The sequence below is a fragment of the Symphodus melops genome (assembly GCF_947650265.1).
Source record: "Symphodus melops genome assembly, chromosome: 14".
Taxonomy (NCBI): Eukaryota; Metazoa; Chordata; class Actinopteri; order Labriformes; family Labridae; genus Symphodus; species Symphodus melops.
In genome coordinates this window covers 16,031,954-16,058,193 of record NC_136704.1, presented here as the reverse complement: position 1 = coordinate 16,058,193, position 26,240 = coordinate 16,031,954, and the positions used below count along the sequence as shown (strand labels likewise).

Sequence of the window (26,240 nt, the reverse complement as noted above, 5' to 3'; positions counted from 1 at the left end):
TGCCTCTCGAGTGTCCATGTGGAAAAAAACAAGGACTGAAAGTACCTCCGGGTGATTTCAGTAAAATGGCAGCAGGCTCCTGTTTGGGGCATCACTAGAAAGAGGTTTGGGTTTTTGTGAATGCTGACTGTGTGTGTCAGGAGGCTGTTTATGTGACGCTCTTTTAGTTAAACTTGCCCACACACAACAGGCAGGCGTTTCTTGGCAGTTGACGGCAGGTTTCCCCTCTGTCACATTTGTCTGCCTTTTCAAATGCATCTCCAGGAAAATAAAAAAGGGGCACTAATCCTCTTTCACCACTGCCCTATTTATCCCAATGCATTTGGAGGAAGTGGGAGGAAAAGACTGAGGAGTGCAGAGCGAGTCAGGATCTTAAATGTTTGAGTTGCTATCTCGGTGCCCACGAGCAGATGCGGTTTGTTTGTGTGCGAGGATGCTGAGTGAATGTTTGAAAAGGGAAAGCTGCACACGTTCACACAATCACTGATGTAAACAAACACAAACGAGCTCAAGCAAACGGAAAACAGACGAAGCAGACACACGTCGTCATGTCTGCAAACCTGAGCAAAAGGGAGTTTGTGAGCATCTTGCTTTGTTGCACAAAACCTTTGTGTTTTTTTTGTTGTTTTTTTTTTTTGCTCTTTGAAAACAAGTTGTTCATTTGATTTCTGTGTGTAGCTGCTTTTACTGAGCAACAAAAAAACTTTCTCGTATCTCTTCACTCTTACTATTTTTTTTTTTTTCTGTCTCTTCTCAGACGGATGAGCAGGCCATGTTAGAGGACACTCAGGTGGCTCTCATCGACCTTGAGAAGGTCACATTCTACTTCCAGCAGTTTGAAGGGGAGCCTCTGGTGGCAAGTATGTTCACTAAGGATATTCTCACCTTTAAACCTGTTTGTCAAGCATTTCTCTTTATTTCCTTTCAAAAACCACAAAATCGAGCTTTAAAAAAAGAGATTTGAATAATATATAAACCCTCTCTCTCTCTCTCTCTCTCTCTCTCTCTCTCTCTCTCTCTCTCTCTCTCTCTCTCTCTCTCTCTCTCTCTCTCTCTCTCTCTCTCTCTCTCTCTCTCTCTCTCTCTCTCTCTCTCTCTCTCTCTCTCTCTCTCTCTCTCTCTCTCGGCAGACATGCCCATGTCATACCAGGTCGAAGGCACGCGTCAGACCTTAAAGGTTTGCTTCTACCTTGAGAGTTTCTACTTCTCTCAGCTGCCTCACAGACTGAGAAATGGTGGCGGCATCAAAATCTACCCTGTGCTCTTTACACAAGGTAGAGTAAGCCAGCAGGGATGAAACACATTCTGTAGACGATTGCAAACACTGTTTACATCGAGTCTTCATCACTTATACATTTGCTTTGTCTGTAGCACTGGAGAGTATGGAGGGCTACTACTATAGAGACAACGTGTCAGTGGAGGAATACCAAGCCCAAATCAATGCTGCATCACTGGATAAGGTCAAACAGTACTACAAGAGACTGAGGTATGTTGGACACACAGATGTTACTTTGAAAATAATATCAGCTGGATTGGAAAATGAACACACAGTTCTAATCATGTGAAAGTACACATACTTTAGTAGCAGTTTTAGTAAAACCTCTCAAATGTACTCTAGTTAAAAGTAAAATGTGACTCCGCATAAATACATTTTATCTTTTGGATGGAAACCTGGTCATAAAGTTCATGGTTTCACAACATGTGTTGATGCAGTCAGATGAAGCTTTAGCTAGCTCCCCTCAGATGAACTGGTGCCTATTTAATGCTGTAAAAAAATGAAGAAAGTAGAACGTTCAGATATTTATGCAAGAATGTGTGAGGTCAAAGTGGTTCTATTTTAATGCATACAAGATTAAACGAGAAAGAGCAAATAACAAATAAGAGATACAACAAAGTAGAACACAGTTCACAGTTAAAGTTGAGAGAGGAAACTTATCATGTGACGTTTTTTGTTGGAAAAGGAAATGAAAAAGACATTTAAAAAAAACAAAAAAACAATTCTGACCACATCCATTACTACCCTCCACCGCCTGTCAGTCTGTCAGGGTTGACTTTCTACACCCAGCAGGTCCTCAAGGTGATTGGCCAAGAGGCACACAGCAGGAATGTTTTATGATTGGTTGCGAACACACACACAGCAGGGGCAGCAGTGATTGGATGAGAGTGCCCAGCGTGTCACCAGAAGCTGATGTAGTGCTTCTGTACAGCCGCTGCACTCGGTTACCTCACACCCCATTGGTTTGCAGCACATCTGCGGTCCTCTGTGATTGGCCCGGCATGGGTAATTTAATGAGGTGGAGAGCTGAAGAAAGAGACACTTCTGGGAGTTGAAAATAAAGGCTTTGCTTTTATTTAATCTCCTGAACTCAAGAGTGAATGTCAGACTTCGACAGCATGCAGGCTGAATATCAATGAAGTTTCATATTAGATGTCAATGTCTTTTATCAGATACTAAAACACTTTCTGTTTGTAGAAGTAGAAGAAGAGTTCTTGTGAATGCACAAGACACTGTAAGAATATATTGCTAGTATCTGGCAGACTGTAATTAAGGAAACTGTTGTTTTTTTGTTGTTGACTGTAATTAATATAATTAAGGATTTAGCTTTGGAGACATGTCCTAAAATTGTTGAAATTCATTGCGATCTGAGAATATTATAGATTAAAAGAAATCGAGTCCCACAGTGATCCTCCCACTCTGTTAATTGAACACTCTGTTTTCACAATAGAAGAGCTTTTCCGTCTCTACGGCCAATGAACCACAGCTTCATGCTTTAACGTTATAGACCACTACAGACGTGTTCAGTGGAGGGACGACTCTTGAAAAGTGTATCTCTTTCACTCTAACTTTGAAGGCGACGAACAAGTGCGGCAGACAATTAAGCTCATAGTCAAAGTTGATCTTGTTCTTTGGGGACTGTGTGCCGTTTGGGTCGGTGTAAAAAATCTGCAGCTTGAGCAGTCATGTGTCACATTGTTGCCCACAACAAGGCATTCATTTACTGGGATTGTTTGTCTGCTTCCCGCCGAGGGATTTTAATTTGTTCGTAGTGTTTAGTTGAACAAGGGAAAACCACTTCAAGCTTTCATTTGGGTGTGCAGCAGCACTAAATTGTGCTGGCTCATTTAATCTCTTACATGCATCAGGCCGTTTTATCTCTCTTTGTAATGATATTGTTTGTGCGCATGATCTTCTGGGATTTCACAGCCCTCTAACAATGGAGTATTGGCATTTTGTGGCAGCTATTTCAATTTATTGAGTCTTTGTTTGCCGGCTGCAGCGAGGACTTCATCATGATTTGTCTCTGAAATGTCACTATTCTAACAAGGGGACCAGATTGAGGTTTATTATGTGCACAGTTTTATCAGCGCGCATGTACAACCTTATATTTACCTTGAAGTTATCTACATCCTGTGCAATGTGTCGAACTGGAAATCATCCTTGTGATTTAGGTTAGCCGGTGTTTTTGCATGATCCACGAGTCCTGTACATGTCTGCACAGTTTGACCTGTTCAGAAGGAGTCTCATTGAATTGAGCGCAGAGGCTCCAGCGGCAGCGCAGAGGCTCCAGCGGCAACACGGAGCAGATGTGAGCTGACAGGCGAAGAAGTGAGCCCGGTGCTGTGGGGAGCTTCAGGGGTGCTGAGTAGAGGTAGTGTGCTTCAACACCCCTCAGATGAAGTAAGACGCGGATCCTGTCGAAGCCTGAATTTCCCTTCTCTGACTTGCTGTCACCAAAAACGGCAGAATTATTATTTCTCTCAAACCCAAATCCGCTCCCTGAACCCTTCAGATGTTTTTTTCTGGCCTCCTGCTGTCTTGACTGCTGAACTTGTTACTTGTTGTGTCACGCTGCTCTGATGTCACACTGTTACGTAGCCGACGCTGCTGTCACCATCCGGCTGACACGCTGCCTACCCTGTCAGGGTGCAGCTGGCTATGGAAATGCAAGAAAGATGAGTGTTATACAGACCAAACTGTAGCGTACCTTATCGAACTGAAACAGGCCGCTTGGTGGAAACAAAGCTTTATTGTCCAAAACCCAAACATGTTCGTGTTATTACAATACATAACAGAAACAATATTCACATTCAAGGAGCTTGACTTACTAAATATTTGTTGATTTTGCTTGTAAAGCAACAGTAATAATAGTTCTTTTGAATGGATTCATCAACCATTCACTTCAGCTGTTAGCTGTGGTGCATATGATTCAGTGTTTTGTTTTTTTATTTCAACTTTTTCTTACTCGTTTATGTGCACATGGGGTAGGACCATGTACACTTACATGTCTTTGATTTCCTCCTTTTTTTCTTCCCCACTCAGACTATTTCCACGTAGAAATGGTAGTAAATGAAAGTATTCCCTGTTTGGTTTCAGCGCTCAGTGCTGCACTATTAGAAGCAGTTGTCTCTCACGGGGCTGCCATGTTTTTCTGTCGGCTGACCACAGACCAGCCCGTGATGTCACTCCGATCTTCGTCGCAGCGCTCTAACCTCAGGCACCTCGTTATCCTTGGAGTTCTGCCATGGCAGTGTTGGGTGAAAGCCACACTAGCCAGAGACTCACTGACAGACAGAAACGGAACAGAACACGCAGCAGTGAACTGGATGAACTGCAGCGCACGTTTTCATGTCGTCAAACCCCCCAAACACTTTCCCACCTCAGACCCCGGCGTGCATGTGGGAGCCCTGAAAGTTTGAAGTTTTGGGATTTTCTGACTATTAGCCATGCATGAGGCAGCATAATGGAGATGTTGATTACAATAATGGTATTAGGATCATTTATGTTATAATAAATTGAAGAGGGAAAAATGTTCATTATGCTGTGGAACCTCAAGAACTCTAATGTCATAAAAAATGCTTCTCTGTTTTTTCTCTGGGTTTGTTTGTTAATGTTGTGTGTTTCATAGTGAAACTCAGAAGCACGTGTGTTTGTTTTTTTCTCTTAAAGAATAAATAGGTTTGTTTCTGTTTTACTCATCAACAGGCGCCTTTGCACCTTTTGGCATTTGACTTGTTCACGGCAGTAATACAAACATTGCAAGGCGTCCTTTAAGATTTCCCTGCAGCCTCGCTGTCTCCGACTCGCGCTTTTTCCCCCCATACCCACAGTATTATACTGTAAACCCAAAGTGCTGCATGAAGTCATTCCAGTCTCTCTGTAAAACATCAACTCCCCGAGCCAAATCGCAAGCACATGGCTGCCGCCACAGGAGTCAGCAGTATTTAGAGGCAGAGCACGAGCCCACATTTTCAAGCTGTCATAAACCATCTTAACTGACATGTGCATTTAGGAAGACGAGAATTGAAAACCTGACATGCACCAGTTTACAGTAAGTCATCGCCTTTGTGTAGTGGAAATCTCTTGCAGGTTTCTGTCATTCAAAAGTTGGGATATATTTTTCTTTCGTTCACTTTAAGGGTTTTAAGTTTTTGTATATATATTGTTTGACAAACTGCGCTACACTTTTGCTTACCATACAGCCAGGCATTTCTCAGTAGAGGAACGCATCATATAAAAAGATGAAAAATGAAATGCACCAAACAGAAACGCTCTTTTTCCTTTAGGACTCGGTGAGAATGGAAGAGAGGAAATTGAGAGGGGAATATAGATCGCCAGAGCAGGTTGGAAAGATGGAGGGGATTTCAGTGGACGGATGAGCATGATGGGCTGAAGATGAGAAAGTGCAAAGGAGGAAGAGTGCAGAGTGGCGGGGGAGAGGGGGGGGGGGACCAGAGCAGAGTCTGTAAATGTATAATTCAAAGGGAGAGATTATTGCAGGCTTGTGGTTTCATCTAAATGTACTCTTATTGATGAAAACTTTCAGGAGGGAATAGGGTTTCTCCTCTGGCATGCAGCCTTGGTATTAATGGAGGACTCTTGGTACAAACATGTACAGATATTGGAGTGAGAGTGGCACATATAGCTAGTTGTCTTCAGCCGTATCACATTTTTATCATGCCTGTGTATTGTTTCAGGTGTAACAGTAACCTGCGAGTGCTGGCAGACACGTTACTAGAATCACTTTCTTCTGGCACGGCTGTCACAGAAAGCTTGCATTGGAGGCGTTAGGCTTTCATTCCTAATTAGAATGTATTTGGCAGTAGTGAGGAAGCGTTTGGCACCGTATTTCAAAGCAGTTGTATAATCTCCCGACTCATTGTAGATGTTCGTCTGATTAAAAAAAAAAAAAACTTGATCTATGTGGATATTAAAATTCTACACCACGTGACAGATAGGGTGTAATGAGAGCGTGGTGGCTGAAAGATGAGCACTAATCTCTGATGTATGGCACTGTCCAGCGACTGGAACGGTGAAAACGATAGCCTCCAATATTTCACGCTTTGTTAGGTAAACAGTCATCACAGCAAAGCTTCTGGATTATTTGTGTTGGCAGCGGTTGCTTTCCGAACAGCAAAAAGGGAATTGGTAATCACACCTCTGTTGATAAAGCTCAAACGTTTGATGCATCGAGGTCAGAGTTTTAGTTTTCAGCACAGTTGCAAACACCCTCACTGCCTCCTTTTGCCTGTGTGGCCCTGTGGCTGAAGCAGCAGAGATCGATCCTCTCACATTGTTGAGATTTTATCGACTGTTAAGAGTGTAAATAATAGGAGTTAAAGTGCTGCATGCACATCAACATGATCAATGTCATACGCTAAATAATAGTACCGGTGCCAATAAGAGAAGAAAGGTATGATAGAGACTCGAATTGCAACATCTGGTATCAGGGCTGTACTGAACTTTCTTAAATCCCCCCTTCCACCTCTAAAACATGGACTTTTTTTTTTTGCTTTTCTCTTCTTATGAGAACTTATTTCTGGTACATTTGTACACACGAGGAAACAAAATCAGCTCAATGCTTGTGTGGACTATAATGTGAGGTAGCAAGTTTGATATGTCCAATATTTAAATGTAGATGGCAGAATCAATATCAAAACACAATAAAAATACAGGTACTCTATTAGCTGACCGGGTGACGTGCTCTACTTTGTCTAAGGCTTTTAAAGTCTTCTATACATACTGTACATGCACATGTCCACTTCTACATGCATTCAAACAAATAAACACAATCAACCTTCTATATCCATTGATTCCACCTCTTATAATAATAATAATAATAAACATCTTGATTTACAAAAAGCTAGATGACGGGCTCTGCATGAATCATGATGTTTATTCTCCGAGGACACGTCCACAATATATACTGATCTGAACACAAGACAATAAAAAGTGTGACACGAGCTCAACTTATTCAGCATTCCTCCGTTGTGCTCCTGTTTCACAACACCACCACAAATCTGCAGCTCAAACAGAATAGCTGCCTTGTGTAATTGATGGAATCTGTCTCCTCCCATGGGTGAAGCTATGCAGCAATGACTCCATAGGAAAAGATACTGCCGCAAGTTTCCTCATCATCCATGAGCAATGTAAGGTTTGCAAAAGCAATAATATAGCAGTGCAGCAAGGTTGCTAAAACGAGTATTTCTCATCTGTATCAAGTGAAGAGTTTGTCCTCGCTGAATGAAAGTACTTATTGAAGACTAATTAATGATATATCTTGAGTTTCAACCGGGAAACAAGAGCTATTTGTTCTTGTATTATTTCTTCTCGACCCAAACAGCATTTATTCTCTCTGTGTTCATCCAGTTTTGGAAGTGATGAAAATGGTTCAGCCTTCGCACCTGCAAAGGGAGTCCCAATCCACCACAGCTCTGACGATGGTAGTCGGGCTTCATTCTGCTCCAGCTAGTGTGCACTGAACCTCGTCTAATACAGCCTAGTGAGTCTGAGCACCAGGGAGTCAGGTTCTTTTTTTATCATTCGCTTTGGATTTTATCCTCCAACTGAAATAATGACGTTGAAAGATCTTTTGGCGAATTTAAAAAAATGATGAAAAAAAAACCTTCACAAGAGGCCAAGATAACTTTGCATCTACTTTTGTGTCATAAATTTGTTCACCATTAAAAACCAGTACCTACACTATTATTCATTTTTATTATATGCAGTAACAGCATGTGTATTCATTGACATTGATTTAGCCATAATGTATCTTAGACTCATTCTGACACCCTGACCCCATTAACACTAATCTTCTTTCTGGTGGAGAGGCTAAGACAGCTTTCATTGACATTTTAAGAAACGTTACTATGCGTTTAAAGATATTTAAAGATATGTGGTGGACACACATATTATATAAACAGCTCCTCCTGGTTGCTTCCCTCTTAAACGGAGGTTGACGTATAGCCGGTCGTTAGTATTTCCCTGGAAGTGTAAATAGGAAGGATGCAGGGGGGTAAGGATATGACCTCCAACACCCTTCACACACACTATCTATCGGTGTCATTGCAGAAGCGTCACCATGTGGCATGTGGCATGTGAGGGCTTCAGGAAGCCCTCTTTAGCTCCCAGGCAGTTCCGCTTCAAACTGTGGGGGATTGTGGGGGATTTAATAATGTTGAGTATCATTCATCACAGCTGCGTGAGTGATTTACATGGACATGCATGCACCTCTGCAGGGTCATATCTAATGCCATAAATCCCAGACACTTTATTCATGTTCTCATGAGTGAACAGATGTGAAATCGAATCAACAGACTGATTTTGGCACTCTTCTCTCGAGGTATTTCAAGGATCATTTTTGTCCCCTTTTGTTTTACTTTAAAAGGAGGATGTCGTGCTAATGTGCGGATTCCCACGCTGCTCCTGTGAAAACATCTGGGCCTTCAGATCGCCTCTTTTTTTTTTTGGTGCTGCAGCTGACAGCTAATGCTCCTGTGTTGTTAAAGGCCTCAAGTGTCATACTGTCGTGAGGAAAGCTGAAACAAAGAGAATTAAGCAGTGAAATAAAACCAGCTACACACAGAGCAGGTCATCTCTGGCCTGCAGCCAAGTCCTCCATTAGAGTCTCATGTAAAAAAAAGAGAAAACCTTTTGGCTGAGTGTGTGTGTGTGTGTGGGGGTGTGGGTGGGGTCCGAGCAAAGAGCTACGAACAGAATGTAACTCTAGTTGTCTTTCAGTAGGGAAATACTCTACACAGAAAAAGTAGAATAAAAAGCCAGACCTTGTGCAATTGTCGGTAGTTGGTCAGAAAAAAAAAGACTGAAAAACATGTTCAAGGCATGCTATATGTCCTGACGTTCAAGCAGCTTTTTCAGCTGCTTAAATCTGTGAAGTGATTGACTCCCCGTTGGTTTAGACCAGGGGTGTCCAAAGTGCGGCCCGGGGGCCATTTGTGGCCCCTGAGTGGATTTTTTGTGGCCCTTGACTTCAAATCGAAGAATCAGAAGATTTTGGCCCCAGGCCTCATCAGATGGCATATTTCGTTCTTTTTTTTTTCTTTTTCATGTTAGCGAGGGAGACCTATAAAAGCCTGACTATTCTTTCCAAAAAATTAGAACACAACAGTTTCCCACTGCAATTAGTTATTGTGCATTTACATTATTTTTTGAAGAGGTCAAAATACCAAAAGTTCCTTCCAATATTTAAAAAAAAAAAAAAAACCCTGTGGCCCGTGAGCGATTCTAACGCGACAATTTTGGCCCGCAAGAAAAAAAGTTTGGACACCACTGGTTTAGACTCTTTACGTGAAGGTGTGTGTGTGTCTAGTGTTGTGGTTGCAGAGAATGTGTGTGGGCTAGAAATGTCATTTTTCATCCCTTATTAAACATTCAAGGTGCTCAGTTTCCAGACCTTAGAGAAAAAAAAACAGCAGCTCCTCTTTAGACCACACATCACTCGTCGTCTGACAATTATTTTGTCATTAGGGACCTCCAGCAGAGGCAGCACTGCTGCTCACGCTGCAGTATTTTTAGAACCACTTTTACAGCAGGAGGATGGTATAATCTGTGACCTTGCTTCTGTGCAAGGTCAAGACAAGGTGCTTCTTATTTAGTCTGAAACAGATAAGCAAATGGGTGCAGATGAAGTAGAGTTTTGCAGATAAAATGAAGTGGACTCCGTAAAAACTGATTCTATTATAGACCTCTAAGACAAAAGTCTGAGCAGCTGACTGATAAGAAAGAGAGACAAGGGTGAGTGGACTCACAGAGCACAGTTGACATAGATGGATAATGGTACCGTACCTGTAACTACAATAGGAACTATTTCAGTGCAAGGTTTGATTTGCAATATATTTCTTTTGTGTGATTTATTGTTTTTTATCGCTTCACTGAATCTCAGCTCTCTTTTTGTTTGACCTATCAAGAGAATGATGATTTTGTTTTGTTTGGAAACTTCTGGATCAAACTTATCGTTCAGTAAGTGCTGGTGTTTGTTTTTCACTCATTTTACCACACACGTTTACACGGACAGGATTTTACACACATACAAACACAATGTGGGTGCAAGGTATTTTACTGTAGAAACCTTAATGAGGTTATCAAATGTGTAGAGGTTTGAACTGTCCACCCTCAACTGAACACCATCCTCTCACCCTCAACCCGAGTTGTTGTCATTGTTTACTCTCTAACGTGCGCTGCACTGAGGAGCTGAAGAGGTGTGTACTCGACACTGCTACAGTATGAAACACGCAGACTTGCGTGAGCATCTTGTGAAATATAAGGCCATCTTGAACCAATTACATGGGCTGTTAGCTCCATCTGAACCCTTAGCCAACGTCGCTCGTAGTCATTTAGTAGCACTCAACACAAGGTCAAAGGATAATTTGCCGGATGGGATTAAATACCTGGAAAGCTTCAACAAGTGAGACACAAAGTGGACAGGTTACTCATCCAAATCAGAACAGATTTATACAAGTGAACTGGAGACAAGCTGTTTAAAGTATTATGCATCGCATCATTAGCCAAAATGTAGGAAGAAAAAAGGCCGCTCACATGGAGGCTTAAGGGCCTTTTCCAAGTTAAGGAGATGTGTTCTAGTTTGGCAAGGCATATCATTAATGTTGTGTGTGTATTTATACTCAATTACAGTAAAATCTTCAAACAGGGTTGTGCTAACTTTACTCATGTCAATCAGAGTGAATACACTTATAATGAATGCCTCCTTGTCCTGGTTTTAATCAGACTGAATGCAGATGACTGAGCCCTGTTTCACTCGCTCTTGTAAACATTCTTCCTCCTTAAAATTCAAAAACAGAAACACACCCGCCTCTTTTTTTCCCAGTACAAGACATGGATACTGTGTGGATGCCCGTGTGTTGTACATAACGATCCCTTCTAGCAATAATTAATGGAGTATGTGATTTTATTGTGGTTTAATGTGTTGTGGTGATTCTATTTTAAGCACACTGCTGGATTACTGGGATTTGATGGAGTCTCAGACTGCTGAGTTTGCATCAGTAGCACTCCACTTCAGATGGACTCATTGCGGCATACTCCAGTATACGTCCTCTATGTCTGCACAGTGACACCAGTGCAGTGCTGCCCCCGGTGGACAAAGTAGAAAAAATTCACCTCCAAATTGACTGCACTCCATGAATGAATGAGGCAATGGCATTTGGAGTGATGCCCAGGACAGAAGATGCTTATTCTGTTTTTCTGCTGAGCTGGACCCAACTTACTTTCATGATTGATAGTCAGGTGATGGAGCTCCATTTTGAGCAGGTGGCCTACTTTTCCCAGAAAGGCAGACAGTGATATGATGACCTAATGATGCAGGGAAAATGACGCCATAGTGTGTTTTTTGGGCAGGAGATACTTTAGATACTTGTGTGTGTGTTAGTTAAATACATTTTTCCTTTGTTTTGTTACTTCTTTATGGACTCTGTTTGTCATTCAGCTGTGTGCTCATATCTGATTAGATTAACACTGTATTTGTTTTTTTGCCTAGGGCTTTCTATCTGGATCAGTCCAACGTGCCACCCAGCTCTGCACCCAAAGCTGCCCTCATAGACAAGGTAAGATATAGTCACAGGCTGCATTCATGACATTGCGGAAACATGAATTACATGATTATAGGCTAACTCGAGATGCTGTGTTGTGGAAGTGCTTGTATATGTACTCAAATGCTAAATACAGCCCATTGATGAATATTTTTATTTAAAAAAATATTTTTATTTAAAAAAAGTTGAAGTTGCCACAATAAATGTCTATGTCATGTTATCTTCTACGCTCTTTTAGTAAACCTTTGAAATTTTATTTTTCTATTGGAATAATCTTAAACTACCCATAATCACATGACAATCCACAGATCTACTCTTTTTATGCATTGCTTTGCTCATAAGCGATTGGCTTTTTTTTATTTTAACCATTATAACCCCTCACTAAAGCCTCTCCCTTTTGTTTCTGCTCAGTTGATGCGTCCCCTTAACGCCATGGAGGAGCTCTACCGTCTGATGGAGAGTTTTATCAGTTGTCGCCGGACCGCTGCCTGTCAGTACACCGCCTGCGGGGCCTCTGGAGTTGGGCTGCTCTCCGTGGCATCTGAGCTCTGCTCGCGTCTGGGAGCCACACACATCGTCATGTGCAACAGCGGAGTTCACCGGTAAGTGTGTTGACACCGCGTGAACCGCCTCCAGTAAAATTATGTCTTATCAGACAGCTCTTTTTGCAGTTTTACTTTCTCTTTCATCTCCTCTGCATAACTCTCTTCTCACCTCTAACAGCCGGGTTTTATGCACCTTCTCTTATCACCTGTCTACACTGCTCTCCTCTCTCTCATGGTTTTCTTGTAATACACATTTTTCCTCATTAATTACAAGCAGGATATTTTAGTTAATCGGGCTCATTGTTTCTCAGGCCTTCACGCAGGAAGGAGACAGGTCACTTACTTTCAGTTTCATTTAATTCTATATATGGCTTCCTAATTCACCTGCTGCTGTGGGCTCCATTCATCAGTGCACGAGGACAGAAATATCCGGATCGTTTGTCACCCCTGATCCTCGGCTCCAGCTTTCATCTTTAATCTCTTACTCGGCTCTTTCCCTTCACCCGCCCACCCATCTCTGTGATACCCCTCTTCCTTTACCCTGTGACAGTGTCCATATCTTTATGGCTCAGCTGCACACACACACACACACACACACACACAAGCGTTCATGCGTTTGCTGGATGTAACTGATGGCTTGATAAAGTGTGCTGGATGGAGCCGCCTGGTTGCCTGAGCTCTAATAGAAAGTTCCTGTCTGTGAAATGACTGCGGCTACTTTATTAACCCACAACCTGTGTGTCTGCATATGTGTTTGTGTCTGTGCAGGCATACACACTAGCCACAGCTCATACATATAGGCAGGAGGCAAGCTAGAGAGGCATGGCAGAGAAGGGGAAACTGCTTGCCATATGTAGGATTACTTGTGAGCCCGCTCTCTGCGTTAACACTTCTTTTTATTCAATTATCTGAAGATGAATGGGATTCATAGAAAATCTGATGCAAGACGCCACAGATTAGTAATCTGCTTTTAAATCAAGGTTTCAATGATTCGTTTTTCCGACTGACAGAATATAAATATAATGCTCACAAACCAAATTCACTGCTTTTCTTTATAATTCCAAACAACTAAATGTTTAAACAAAATGATTCTCCACATTTCTCCTGTAAATGGAGACCCCACAAATTAAATCTGGTATAATTGAAAACCTATGAAACCAAGGCAGTAGATTAGTAATGTGGAAATTGCATTATCAGTGTGGCAGCCTTCTCAGGCACTATTGATTGGATTAGTTGACTTGACGGATGAGTTTTAATAACAGTGAAAGCAAAATATTTTTGGGGGCCTCAGCAGTTTGCAGCTCCTCTATTCTCCATGTTGCTTTGTCCATCAGCCACACTGAAACTCTCCTTTAAAGAGGAGAAAAAGGAGAGTCCACAGTCAGACCATAGACTGTATATGTTTAGCTCGTTGCCCAATCATCACCCATTGGTTTATTGGCTTCGTAGATGAAGATTCGAGCTCGGCATTTGGCTGCTGCCTTATGCGTTTTCTGGAGTCAGAATTTCCATGAGTGGCCAAGACTTCCTCATATTACATCAACAGTGGAGGTTTCCGCCTGTGTCTCACAGAAGACAGTATTGTAGTATCATATCCGAGCTGCTGACCCGCTAAAAGACTTGACATTCCTGCCCTTGTTTTGATTATTTAGGTCCAATTTTGTAGTTCATTACTTTTCCGTCTGCATCTTCTCTGTCAGTCATTCCCTCTCTTACTGTTTGTTGCTCTCTTTTTTTCCCCTTCTCTTTTATCTGTACTGACTTGGCTCAGGAGGAGTGTAAATGGGATATGAGCTGGAACAACATGAAACAGATGGGTGTAAATCACCTCTTACTATCTCACCAGCCCTAATGAGAAGAGAAACCGTGCAGCCTCAGATTTCGTGCAGCTCCTTCATCCTGCTCCAGCTGACAAGATATTTAAAGAAACTCTGTGGGTGACTCTTTTCCCCCCTCTCTCCTTTAAGCTCAAAATGGGTGCTGAAAATACTCCGGGGTGGACATCTTTGTGCACATATGGTAGATGATTGTTGAGTTCATTGCTTTTATCACTTTATGTTATGCTATTAAAGTTATGTAACTAAAACTCAAGGGGACTTTTAGATCTTGATTTGATCGAGACATAGTTATGACTCCTGGCAGCGTTAAGTCCCTCATGTACTAGTTACTTCTTTTATACATTTTCTCATCAGCGAGAGTTAAACTGGAGCATGAGGGAAGGCGAAATTAAACAAACAGCTCAGATGTCTTCGCAGCCTCATGACAATGTTACTGAATGAAAGCAAGGCTCAGAACTTTGGACAGTTCAATTTGTGGAGAAAAGGCCCTGGATCGATCTACAAGTACAGCTTGTTATCATAGAAAGGTCACCAGCAGCCTCAACACCTGTCACTGGCTCTCTGAGGATTTATCCACACTCTGCCGTCTTCTTGTATGTGTGTGTGTGTGTGTGTGTGTGTGTGTGTGTGTGTGTGTGTACGCACAGAGTCATCTAATGAATCACAGAATCACACTCATTTTACACCCATCACACTCGTCTGGCAGTGCGAGTTTGTCGCCTCTGCCACAGGAGACTCACACACTCGTCATTGGAGCCATTTTCACTTGGCTGCAACTGGAAGAATCATAATGGTGATGAGAAAATCTGGGAAGTTTCCTCAGGTGCAAAAAGTCCAAGATGAGTTCTCTCTTTTTGCTTGGCCTAAAGCAGAGATCAGGAGGTTTGTTATTCTCCTTATGCTGCATGTTCTCTGGCTGTGGGTTACATTTCAGTTGCAAGTAAAATGATTTATTAGAGAGGAGAGGCGCCAAGGTGAAGCAGGAGGAATTCGATGGCAATGACAAGTTGTCAAGGAGGGCGCAAGAAAATGTACGCAGGGAGATTCGATATGGTGAATTCTGCCAGAGATTCATCATATCTGGATGGAGCCCAAGGTTTGGGTTTGGGGATGCTTTTGTTTTCCGTCGATGTTTGTCTTGTTTTCAGCCTCCATCTGTTGCAACGACTGTTTTTCTGTCATGAAAGCATGAGGAGAATGAATAAATAAATATTGAGTCAGAAACGGTACATTTTATTACCATCAATGTTTCTATGGCGTCATATACAGGCTGTAGCCTATGCTTTGATAGTACAGCTACTGTGTATGTTTGTGGCAGAAGAAGACTGTGTATAAAACCACAGCATCATGTATTACTTAAGTGGAAATGGTGGAAATGTACAGATGGAGAGTTGACCTTATTTTTCCCTCTGTCTGACCAACAGCTGCACCCTGAGTGTGACACTGGAGCAGGCCATCCTGCTGGCTCGAAACCATGGCCTCCCCCCTCGCTGCATCATGCAGGCCACTGATGTCATGAGAAAACAGGTATTTGTGTTTTCAAAAATATATTTTAAACACATACACAGTATCCCACTGTATTTCTTCTCAGCCTCTGATTATCACTACGGCAGTCTTGTGTTGTCGTCCCTGCAGTGACATTTACACTCAGCAGAAATGTAATTTGTAAAGGTACTATGTGATGCAATTTGCGTTTATTAAAGCCTTTGCACTACAAAAAGCTCATATTTGGATCTTTCCCCATCTTTCTTGGTCTGTTCACGGACTGATGTCTATGTTAAGGACATTCAGGAATGTCCACCATGTGTCTGGCCTCTCTACAGTTTTAATGTGCCAACAATGTATAAAACTAGCTTAGCTTAGTTAAGTTAGCTTCAAAAATTAGAAAGCTAATGTCAACAAAAGACCAGAGCCCAGCACAACACAGAGTTCAATATAGAGACGTTTATCTACTGAAGACCCTTTGGCCAAACCAGATTGTAAGTGCTGTTGTTGGGAAAACTAGCGTCCTCATTAGCTGGGCTTTTGTGACATGTAATACATCTAATTGTGTTTGCTAACATTAGCTTCCTGAGTAACTCTAACAAATTGCTTTTAGCTTAAATTTCAAAATACTGTATAAGGATTATATAAACTAAGTCATCCAGACACCTGAGTTATCAGATTTCTGGATAGCTAGCTTTTAGCAAATTACTTAATCAGTGTACAACATTGTTGCTAAAATACAGCAAGGTTCTTTGCTAGCTTGTGAAATTGCGAGAAAACTGCCACCTGTGCAAATATGTTAACTGTCCAGCTTTAATGGTTAAAGTTATTAACTTAAGGAAACAGTAGATCAATAAGTAATGTTATGTCTGTCTATCATTTTGAGTCATATTTCTGCACGGGTGATAGAAGTGTGCGATAGTGTCCATGCCCAGAAATCATTCACTCTGCCTCTATCTGTATTGAAATTTCCTGCGCCTCTTCCCCTCTTTCACCCTCTATCAGAATTCAATCTTATCAGATATGCATTCACTGCAACCAGAATATGAGACACACCAAATGAGGCAGATTGGTTGAGAGTCTAGAACTTGTTTTTTCTCTCTGCATGTCTCTTTTGGGTCAAGGGAAAAACAGCCCCTTACTTTGTCAGTGCATACATGTATCCACACTACAATAGGCTCTGGCCATTACCGGATGTTGGACTACACCTAAAATTTTCATTAGAAGTGCAGTTAATAGTGGTGACACTGCTGTTTGCAGTAGAAGGCGAGGATAGTCAAGGGGCTGAGTTCTTGCGGGAGGAGAGGCATTTAATTTCTACTCTCTGAGGTTTTGGGCTACCAGCCAGGACGATGCAACTCAGTGTATTGTGTGACCTTGAGTATTACTGTATGTGGCTGGAGAGCAAATAACTCCATCTTTTGGAGGACGTGGTTTGTTGTGATGGGCCATAAAAATGTACAGTTTCTGAAATTTGCTGTCGTTTCCTGATGACGCTGAACTATACTGAAGGTTGTGATTATTCTTTTCATCAATGTCTTTCATTGAACATTGGGTTGATTACAGCTTGATATGTGAACTATCACAGAGTCATTACCAACTTGTACCGTAAAGGAAGATGACGTTGAGATCTACTATTAAACTTTAAAAAGCCATTCTTCTTGAAATCTTGATTCTGTCAATAGAAACTTGATGCAACATGTTGAATTAAATTGCCCGGGTATTATTATTTTCTCTTTCTCATTGATGTCCATGCCATTGAAGCCTGAGCGGAATATAAAGTTTTAATTTCAAGTGCAGGTGCATCATTACTAAACCAGTCAGCTACTAGATTCTTCTTATTAAGTACTGCAGAAAAGTGAAACCATGTGAAAAATGAAAACATCTAAATGCAGCCTTTGAATGCATAGCTTCAAGCTTCATCAGCATTTTAAAAAAACAATCAGCAAATACATAGGGATCTGCCACTTATATATTTACCTCTTGGATTGCTTTAGTTTTTTGTGTGCAGTACTCTTCCATTTCAACCAAACTGCTGCTGTAAAAATGTTGTTTCCCCCAAAAGTTTATATCCTAACTCACAGGATCTACTCTGATTGCCCTGTCCTTTAGGGGCGTTAGGGGGCATCTCTGTCTGGATGCATCAGAATGGGTGGCTGTGATAGGTGTCAAATAATTGCTGATGCTATCCTACTATCGGGTTTTGTCTCGTGGCAGACAGTAAGATGTGAAACAGCAGAGAGGTCAGCTAATGCACTTTTGAACAGTCATTTGCTCAAAGAGGAGATGCTGATGGTGACCTCTTTGGGATAATGATTTGATATCTGTTTTTGCTTGCATGTGCGCCACAGAGGGAAGGAGGGTGCTTTTGTGAGTGCAGGTGTTCATGACTTGAAATTGAGAGGCTGAGTTGCCTCCTTCCCCGGCCCTAAAGTTGTGGATTTGCCGACTCTGTGCTCAGCCAGCAAAAAATTAGGAACATTAGAACAGAACGGACAGTTTCCTGACTCATAAAAATGTTACTCTACACAAACACGCACACACACACACACACACACACACACACACACACACACACACACACACACACAAACCGAGGAGAACCATTCATATTCCAAACGCTTTCAGCACACTTTCAGTTTCTTACAAAGACTATTTTGCGTAATGTTCGTTTTAAATCCACATCCTTGCGTTTGTGAGTTTCTTTTTTAAGCTCCTCTCGTATTACGGTCATTGCAATTCAACCTGAAACCTACGCGTCATTAATCTATGATTTCTGTTTGCTTTTTAGGGAGCAAGAGTTCAGAATTCTGCCAAGAATCTGGGCGTGAGAGACCGCACACCATCGTCAGTCCCAAGGTAAAACTGCAGTCAAGATCTCACTTTGTGGTGAATGATCTGCAGAAAGTGAAATGAAATGAAAAGGAATCTCAGCTTGTGTTGTTTGTTATAGCTCATTAACTTTGAACCACTTCTCATTAACACAGATCTTTTTGAAACGTTTTGTTTTCATTTTTGCCCCTTTAAGCCAGTCATTTGTTTACACTTAGGTCACAGAAGCATCGAAAGAAACTTTTAGAGAGAAACATTTGATTCCCCAGATATCATTAAGATTCTTTTCTCTTTTGAAATCATGGTGTACTCAATCGAATCAGGGCTATTTATACAATTATATAATCACAGTTTATAAGCTTCTCAAATGTTCATTTCTGTGAAATAAGGATTCAGCCTCTTTCCAAAGACATGTATTTGGACAGTACTAGAGGCCTCTGATGTGCTTTCTGTGCAGGACAGGGGCCAAATGGTTCCATTAGAAGGAAGCTCCCTGCACTCAGTGGCCCCGAGATGAGGACATGGACTGCCTCAGCCATTTGGCTCTGACATATAGGCTTCTGTGTGACAGGCAGCCCTCTTGAACCTTTTAGTGAAATTGACAAATACAATTAAGGAGCGGGATGATTAGTGTTGAGACATTGTGGTCGGAGAGCAGAATCACTGCACTCCCAGTTGGTTTATGTCATAATTGTTGCAGTGTGAGTAACTGCTGCGGGACAGTGAAGTGTGTTTTGGGATCATGCATTCAGATGTTAGTGTGATTTTACCCTGCAGCCATGGGAGGGGTGCAATGGATTATTTAAACTGCAGACGAGAGCAGTGCCATATTGGGATGCAACATTTTACTGTGATTAGAAAAAAACATGAAAGATAATTGTGATTTCCACCTTCAGATACAGCTGCTCTTTGTTTACACATGTTCTGATTTACAACTACTAGAGGCTATAAATTATTATTAATTCACTTTTACGTGTATGTTTCTCTGACCAGGTTGTACAAGCTCTGCCAGCCTCCACCCCCAGATGGTGACCCATAATGCATCTCATCAAAGAAGATGATGGGGAAACCCTGAGGAGCTTTGGGCTACCTGTAAAATCCCTCCGCCAGCCATAAATACAAAAAAGTTATTGGGTCCACTTTTCTATGTCAAGAGTAGCAGGCTTACATGTAAATAGAATTTTTAAAAACGTAAATAGTATTTTTAATACTTTATATTTCCCACTGTTGAACTGTGTATGTGGTGTTTTTGCTTATAATGGAACTGAAACCCCTATGATTGTATGGATAAAAGGTATACACAGATACCCTAGAATTGCAGTGAAATCGGCTCATGTGATTCAATAAATCCCTACAGTTCACCATCTGCATAAAATGGGCTGATTTAACAAATACAGTTGCAAGAAAAAGTATGTGAACCCTTTGGAATTACCTGGATGTCTGCATAAAAAGGTCATACAAGTGTTCTGATCTTCATCTTAGTCACAACAATAGACAAACACAGTCTGCTTAAACTAATACCACTCATTTTTTTATTGAACACAGCATGTAAACATTCACAGTCCAGGGTGGTAAGTATGTGAACCCCTAGGCTAATGACTTCTCCGTGAGCTAATTGGAGTCAAGAGTCAGCCAACCTGGGGCCTGCACTACGAAGCAGGAGTTGAGATTAGCGAGGTAGCTTCATGGTTAACCCTGGGTTTTCAGTCCTACGAGGGTTCTATTCTTACCTGGGTATATTGCCACGGTAACTTACCCTGCACACCTAACCTGCCCTGGAGCAGGTTATGTTGGAGATAAGAGATCAAACTGTGAAATTCTCCGCCCACTGACCAATCAGTTCTTTTGATCATGGAGCTCCCGGAGCACTACATGTGTCCCGCATGATTTTACACCAGGCTATAGTTTGTTAAGTTAATGATTATTTTTCACTGATATCCTTCATCCTTCAACAGAGACTGAAAAAGCGCTGGAGTATTTTAGTTGTGTTTTTAAGATGTACAATTAGGAACAGCTTTTTATGGCTTTGAATTGTATTTTCAAAATAATGTTGAATGTCTCCATGCAGCTCTGTCTGCGATCGTCAGAGCTGCAGCTGAAATAGAACTTCTCAAACTGTTCCAGTCTCCTCTTTAAAGAGTCAGATCAACACATTCAGTTCAGAGAAGAAACAGGAATTATTAGAGTCAGTTATAAGGTGAACTCACGATGGAACAATATATAATAAGCTTCACTCAGGGCCTGGACAGATGGCTATCATCGACAGAAAAAAATGAAACTTCAATGTCTTGAAGTTTATCAAGACATACTAAAGAAAAACTTAAGGCCATCTAACAACCAATTGAAGCTCAACAGAAGATGACTGATGTCACAGCCATCTTCTAGATAGGACAGCGGATAAAGACCCAAAGCACACAGGTAAATGAACAACAGAATGGCTTCAACAGGAGAAAATACACCTTCTGGAGTGGCCCATTCAGAGTCTTGACTTCATCCTGATTGAGATGCTGTGGCGTGACCTCAAGAGAGCGATTGACACCAGACATCCCAAGAACATTGGTGAACTGAAAAAGTTTTGTGATGAGGAATCGTACAAAATTCCTTCTGACCATTGTGCAGGTCTGATCTGCAGCTACAGAAAACATTTGGTTGAGGTTTTCGCTGCCAAAAGGAGAGCTAACCAGTTGTTACTGTAAGTGCTCACATACTTGTTCCACCCTGCACTGTGAATGTTTACATGTTCAACAAAAACATGAAAACATATAATTGTTTGTGTGGTATGAGTTGAAGCAGACTGTCTATTGTTGTGACTTAGATAAAGATCAAAACACATTTTATTAACAATTTATGCAGACATCCAGATAATTCCAAAGGGTTCACATACTTTGTCTTGTAACTGTATATTGGGTCAAATTGGAGGTCAAATTAGCCTTTGATTTGATTTGCTTTTCTTCAGCTTTGACTATGATGCTGTTATCAATCCTCTCAGTATTGGACAACCATCATGAATATGTTTTTGAACTTCCCCTGTGTTTATTTTTTTGTAAATATTCATATTTAGTACGTTTATGAGCTGAAACAAGTAATGTTTCCCATTGTCTTTGGATTTCTGTGACTGTTAAAAGCATGCATATGAACATTTCCGATCAGTATTACCATTATAGATTTTGGGAAGTAGAGTTAAGAACTATATTCTTTTATGTTATAAGGACATTACTCAGGATTAAAGTGTCTATCTGTGTTACTTGTTATTGGATGTATCATTGTAGGTGGATCTGTTGCTCACTACTATGCAAACAAACAGGTAATAAGTAATAAACTGCAACAATAAGCTCTCTCTTTTGAGTCCAACATACTGCAGCCTACTGTTTGTTGTTGCATACATTTGAAACTGGTTGCAGTCTTTTGCTGCAGATTCTCTTTCTTTTCCGCTCCACCAAAATGATGTGATAGGTTATGTATTTAATTTTAATTTTATTAATTTTATTTAATCTATATAGAAATGTGAAAAAAAGGTGGAATGGTTTAAATTGACTAAAACACACAGCCTTACTTTGGTTGTTAACATTTATTACAACACCTTTTTTTTAACAAAGTAAGTACCAGTCTAGAAGAATTAATTTAAGCAATGCAACACCTTTTTAAAACATTAACTTCCTCAAGTGACTCACTGGTAACCTGTTTATCAGCGACATAACTGTATAATTTTCCGTAAAACTATAAACTTTCGTCTATCAACTTTAAACTTTGCTAGCTGTGATTGGCGCCACATGATTGCACCAGCGGTAGTTGTCTCTGCACGTGCGCACTTCATTAGTGTGGACGTGTTCCTGCGCGTGCAGATGCATTACAAGCCGAGGGGGGAAACGGTGGGCTAGGCTGAGCCCCGCGGATAAATGGGAGTGGCGGCGGTGGCTCTGTTAACACTGCTGGCAGCCAGTAAGCGGAAGATTTGTAATCTCTGTCAGAGAGCTGCCGTGCCATTGGTTTCTACCGGGAAGCTGCCGCCAGAGAGCCGGAGAGTTAGTGAGGCGACAAACTGGGGATGGTCCCGGGCTGAGTCTCCAACATGAGCCGGGCTCAGAGACGCCTGCTTCACACTGCTTGACTCAGAAGCCGCCTGAACTCACCCCGGGCTCCACTTGGAGGCATTTTGTTTTGTGTCCTCTTCACATTTTGGTCGCCGAGACGAGTCGTGAAGGACGAATGACACCGGCTCACCTCATGATTTCTTCCTGCTGAAAGCTCCTGCGAGGCACAACAGTTTTCTTCATGGCGTCTCCACAACAGTCAAGAATTCAGTCGTATCTGGAAAAGAATAAAATTGGACCATTGTTTGAGGTTAGTGTGAGAAAAAAAGAACTATGAAGTTCTCGTTTTGTCCATTGAAACGACTGCTCCTTAGCACCATGCTTCATTAATTAGCCTTTGGTTATGTTTAACGATGAGCACATATCTGAGAGTTGTCACTCTGGAGTTTCAGGAGATTTGTTGAACCAAACCATTTCTCTCCACAAATATATCACTGTAGTGTACAGATTATTATTAAAAGCGACATGTAACATTAGGAAAGATTTTGGCATTTTCTTTTCAAATCCCTGAACGTCCCACTGCGCTCTGTTACAACGGTCTGTTTTACAGTAACATGGGGGAGTTGTTGGCTCATTTTTTTTAATAATTTTTTTTATGATTTCCATCTGTCATTTGCTCTCCAAATTAAGATGATGTTCCCTATCACTGCCTCACTCGACATTGTCACAGTTTGTTTTAGTTGTGGCCACTCAGGGGGAAGCCAGTTGTAATTCATAGAGCAAAGCAGGGCTGGCTTTACTGCTCGTTCTGCTACAGAGGACACAGCATGTCTAACTACCTGTGTGTGTGTGGATCCAGGGGTGTTCTCAGTGTGGCATCCAAGCAACCCAGGGGAGAGCATGACTTCATCCCTTGTTTGCTATTGGATTTCTTGCTGAAAGCTGGTGTGAGGCACAATCAAAAAGAAGACAGACATAACTGAGTCGGCTTTTGCAGCAGGTCTGTGAGTCTGGTGGTACAAAAGGGTGGCTGTATTTGGCCCAAAGCAATATTCACATGCAAACGACGTGTTTCACAAAGTGCTGATGTTTCACTTCAGTCTGTAGTAGCGACAAACACACACGCACGCTGGCTGCATGTTAAACAGATGTAGTGAGGCTCGTTTCAGCACCATGGACAGAGACCCGTGCTCAACATTCATTCAACAGCAGGAAATGTTTTTTTGTTTTTTTTGAGGCCACAGCGTCAGTGAGGCTCACCCCACACAGTGTGTGCTCTTTGTTTGTTTTTCCTCCTTCCACCTGTCTCACACCTTCGTTTTGTTTTCTGTGTGTTCTTTATATTTTTGGCTGTGTACACACTTCATTTAGGTCTCTTTTATGTAAATATTGAAAATCATTAAAGGAAAGGGCTGATTAAAAACATGATTACGCTTATATAGTAAAGATTTAATGCCTTCTGTAGTGTGTCCTAAAAACACAATGCAGAGTTTGTAGTCTGACCAACAAGGACATGGGTCTTTGCTGAGTTGATTAAAGCATTGACTCTGGATGGTGGTGTGCTAGTCTGCATTGTGCAGTAGAGATTTTCATTGAAAGCCGACAGATTGGGTTTTTTTAAAGGGAGAGAGGTGGAAGTTCAGTAAAGTGTGTGTGTGTGCATATAAAAAACTCTCTAGTCCCTGGTCTGCCACTCTACTCATGAGAAAATGATGAAATGTGCACCTGAAAAAAGCCAAGGCCATGACATTGTTGTCCAGAGGAAAACCCATCCAAGTGCATTCAGTTGTGAAGAAACAAGTTTTTTTTTAGTTTTTTTTATTTATTTTTTATTATAGCAAGAAAAGAAATCCAGGAAGAAACACTGAAACTCTCCTTGTAATGTCCCTTTTCTTGAAATGTGATTTTACAGAATGCCATAGCAGAAAGTTGTATTGCTATTCAAACTAAAAGACACTCAATACTATCTGAATACAAGAGCAAAATCAGGTACTGTATTTGAAATGTGGATTTATTTATTTACCCATATTCATGACAAGTTGTTAAGCTCAACAATGACAACTTTGCTTCATTGGAAGTACCTTTTTTTGGGGGGATTTTGTTGCTGCTACATTGTGAGTCCTTGGTCATTCTAGACCTGAGGTGGGGTATGTTGTTGTGTGGGCACTTAGCAGGAGGATAGCACACATCTGATGCCTTCTGCTTGTTTTTGTGCTTTTATTTTGTCACGTATATGTCACTCGCTTGTCGAGCTATTGCAGCGAATTTAGAAAAAAAGAAAGAAAGCTAGCACACACAGCAAGGCGTAAATTGGGGAAATGGCTGCTTTTTGGCGGTGGCCTTTATCCAGGCTGAGGACGAGTGTGTGTTATGAAATCCTCAGGCTTTGGGGAAGTTTTAGCTTGTGGCTCTTTAACGACCGCTTCACAAGCACAACACACATTTCTTCACTGCTTTATTTGAATACACCTGAGACACCCGAAGTGTTGGACACTTCTTTTCAAACAAGGTTTTTCTTGCCGATCTCCCAGTAGGCCTTTCAACTGAAGCTCATAAAAGTGTGACACTAGTGTTTGGTTGTGATCCGATCTTCCCTCGTGGCGGACACACCAAGGTGTCGCCACGGAGCGCTGTGCCCAAGTAACCTCCTCGCAGCACGTCCACACGGCAAGTGAGACCATGTTTCCTGGTCTGTATTTGTAAAAAGTTGCCATTGATTTGTCAACAATGGTAAAAGGAGCCGAATCATACCTTCTATGATGTCTGTTTCTATAAATCAGGCCTTTATTAATCAGATGTGTTAAACACCCAGCATTTAAAAACAGACCCTACTGGAGAACAATGTGGTTTTTATTATTGTCATAGCACGTTACCAAACATAATTTACTATTATAATACTGCTAGTTGGACATTTCCACATTTTTTTTCCTAGGTATTCAAAGCACTCTTAGAGCCCCCCCAGCCCCCCCCAAATCTCATCTACACTAAATGAGCTCCCTGCATCTGCAAAGCCCCATCACTTCCTCCTCATACCGCTCACACACAGCTGCAGTACTACACAGGCTGAGAAACAGCGAGCAGGGGGGGGGTTCATTTACTCACCCTGATGAGACACAGCTTATGATGTGCCATAGAATTGATTCCTTTCTCTCCCCCACGCTAATGAAATGGTTGCTCTGTAGAGATTGCGAGCTGAGTCAACACCGACCGAATAACCTCCAAAAAGTGAAGCAGCCTTTTATAATAATCACAGTAATTATGACTCTGTCGCTCGGTGTCGGCCTCTTGTCTCTGTGAGTAAACTGATGTTCTTTTTAAACACCTCTCCTTCTGGAATGGGGGAATTATAGAGGTTAAAAGGATTAGAATGTTTGGATGTACTCTGTGTGCTCAAACAATAAGAGGAAAATGATCACTGCAGCTAAACTTCACAGCAGGTTCAACGCAATTAAAAGTAAGTCTATAAATGTCTTTAAAATCGTTGTATTGTCAAAGAGGATCTTCCATATCTTTGTGCAGAGCTTCTGTTGGTTCAGCGTGTGTTACAGCAGCAGCGAGTCGAAGTGGAGCAGCGTGTATTTCTTTGAGCAGCAGACTCTCATGTTCCTCCCTGCTGTGATCAGTCAATCACATCTCAGGCTCAATAATTGTTCTGTTGGAGCAGTGAA

General features: G+C 41.5%; 2 protein-coding genes across 4 annotated transcripts in view; both read left to right on the top strand.

The window, feature by feature from the left end:
* Positions 1–21,785, top strand: part of prex2 (phosphatidylinositol-3,4,5-trisphosphate-dependent Rac exchange factor 2) — an 85,702-nt gene extending 63,917 nt beyond the window's left edge. For both annotated transcript variants that reach the window (XM_079361215.1, XM_079361216.1), the window contains exons 34-41: positions 758–860; positions 1,131–1,274; positions 1,372–1,486; positions 11,790–11,856; positions 12,253–12,443; positions 15,649–15,751; positions 18,501–18,568; positions 19,535–21,785. In XM_079361215.1, coding sequence (XP_079217341.1) covers positions 758–860; positions 1,131–1,274; positions 1,372–1,486; positions 11,790–11,856; positions 12,253–12,443; positions 15,649–15,751; positions 18,501–18,568; positions 19,535–19,580 — 837 coding nt within the window. In that variant the 3' untranslated portion in view covers positions 19,581–21,785. The remainder of the gene's footprint in view (positions 1–757; positions 861–1,130; positions 1,275–1,371; positions 1,487–11,789; positions 11,857–12,252; positions 12,444–15,648; positions 15,752–18,500; positions 18,569–19,534) is intronic.
* Positions 21,786–22,197: 412 nt separating this feature from the next.
* cUnh8orf34 (chromosome Un C8orf34 homolog) overlaps positions 22,198–26,240 on the top strand; it is a 51,546-nt gene continuing 47,503 nt past the window's right edge. Inside the window, exon 1 of one of the 2 annotated variants that reach the window (XM_079361829.1) lies at positions 22,198–22,882. In XM_079361829.1, coding sequence (XP_079217955.1) covers positions 22,814–22,882 — 69 coding nt within the window. In that variant the 5' untranslated portion in view covers positions 22,198–22,813. The remainder of the gene's footprint in view (positions 22,883–26,240) is intronic. The other variant, XM_079361828.1, reaches the window with a different exon arrangement.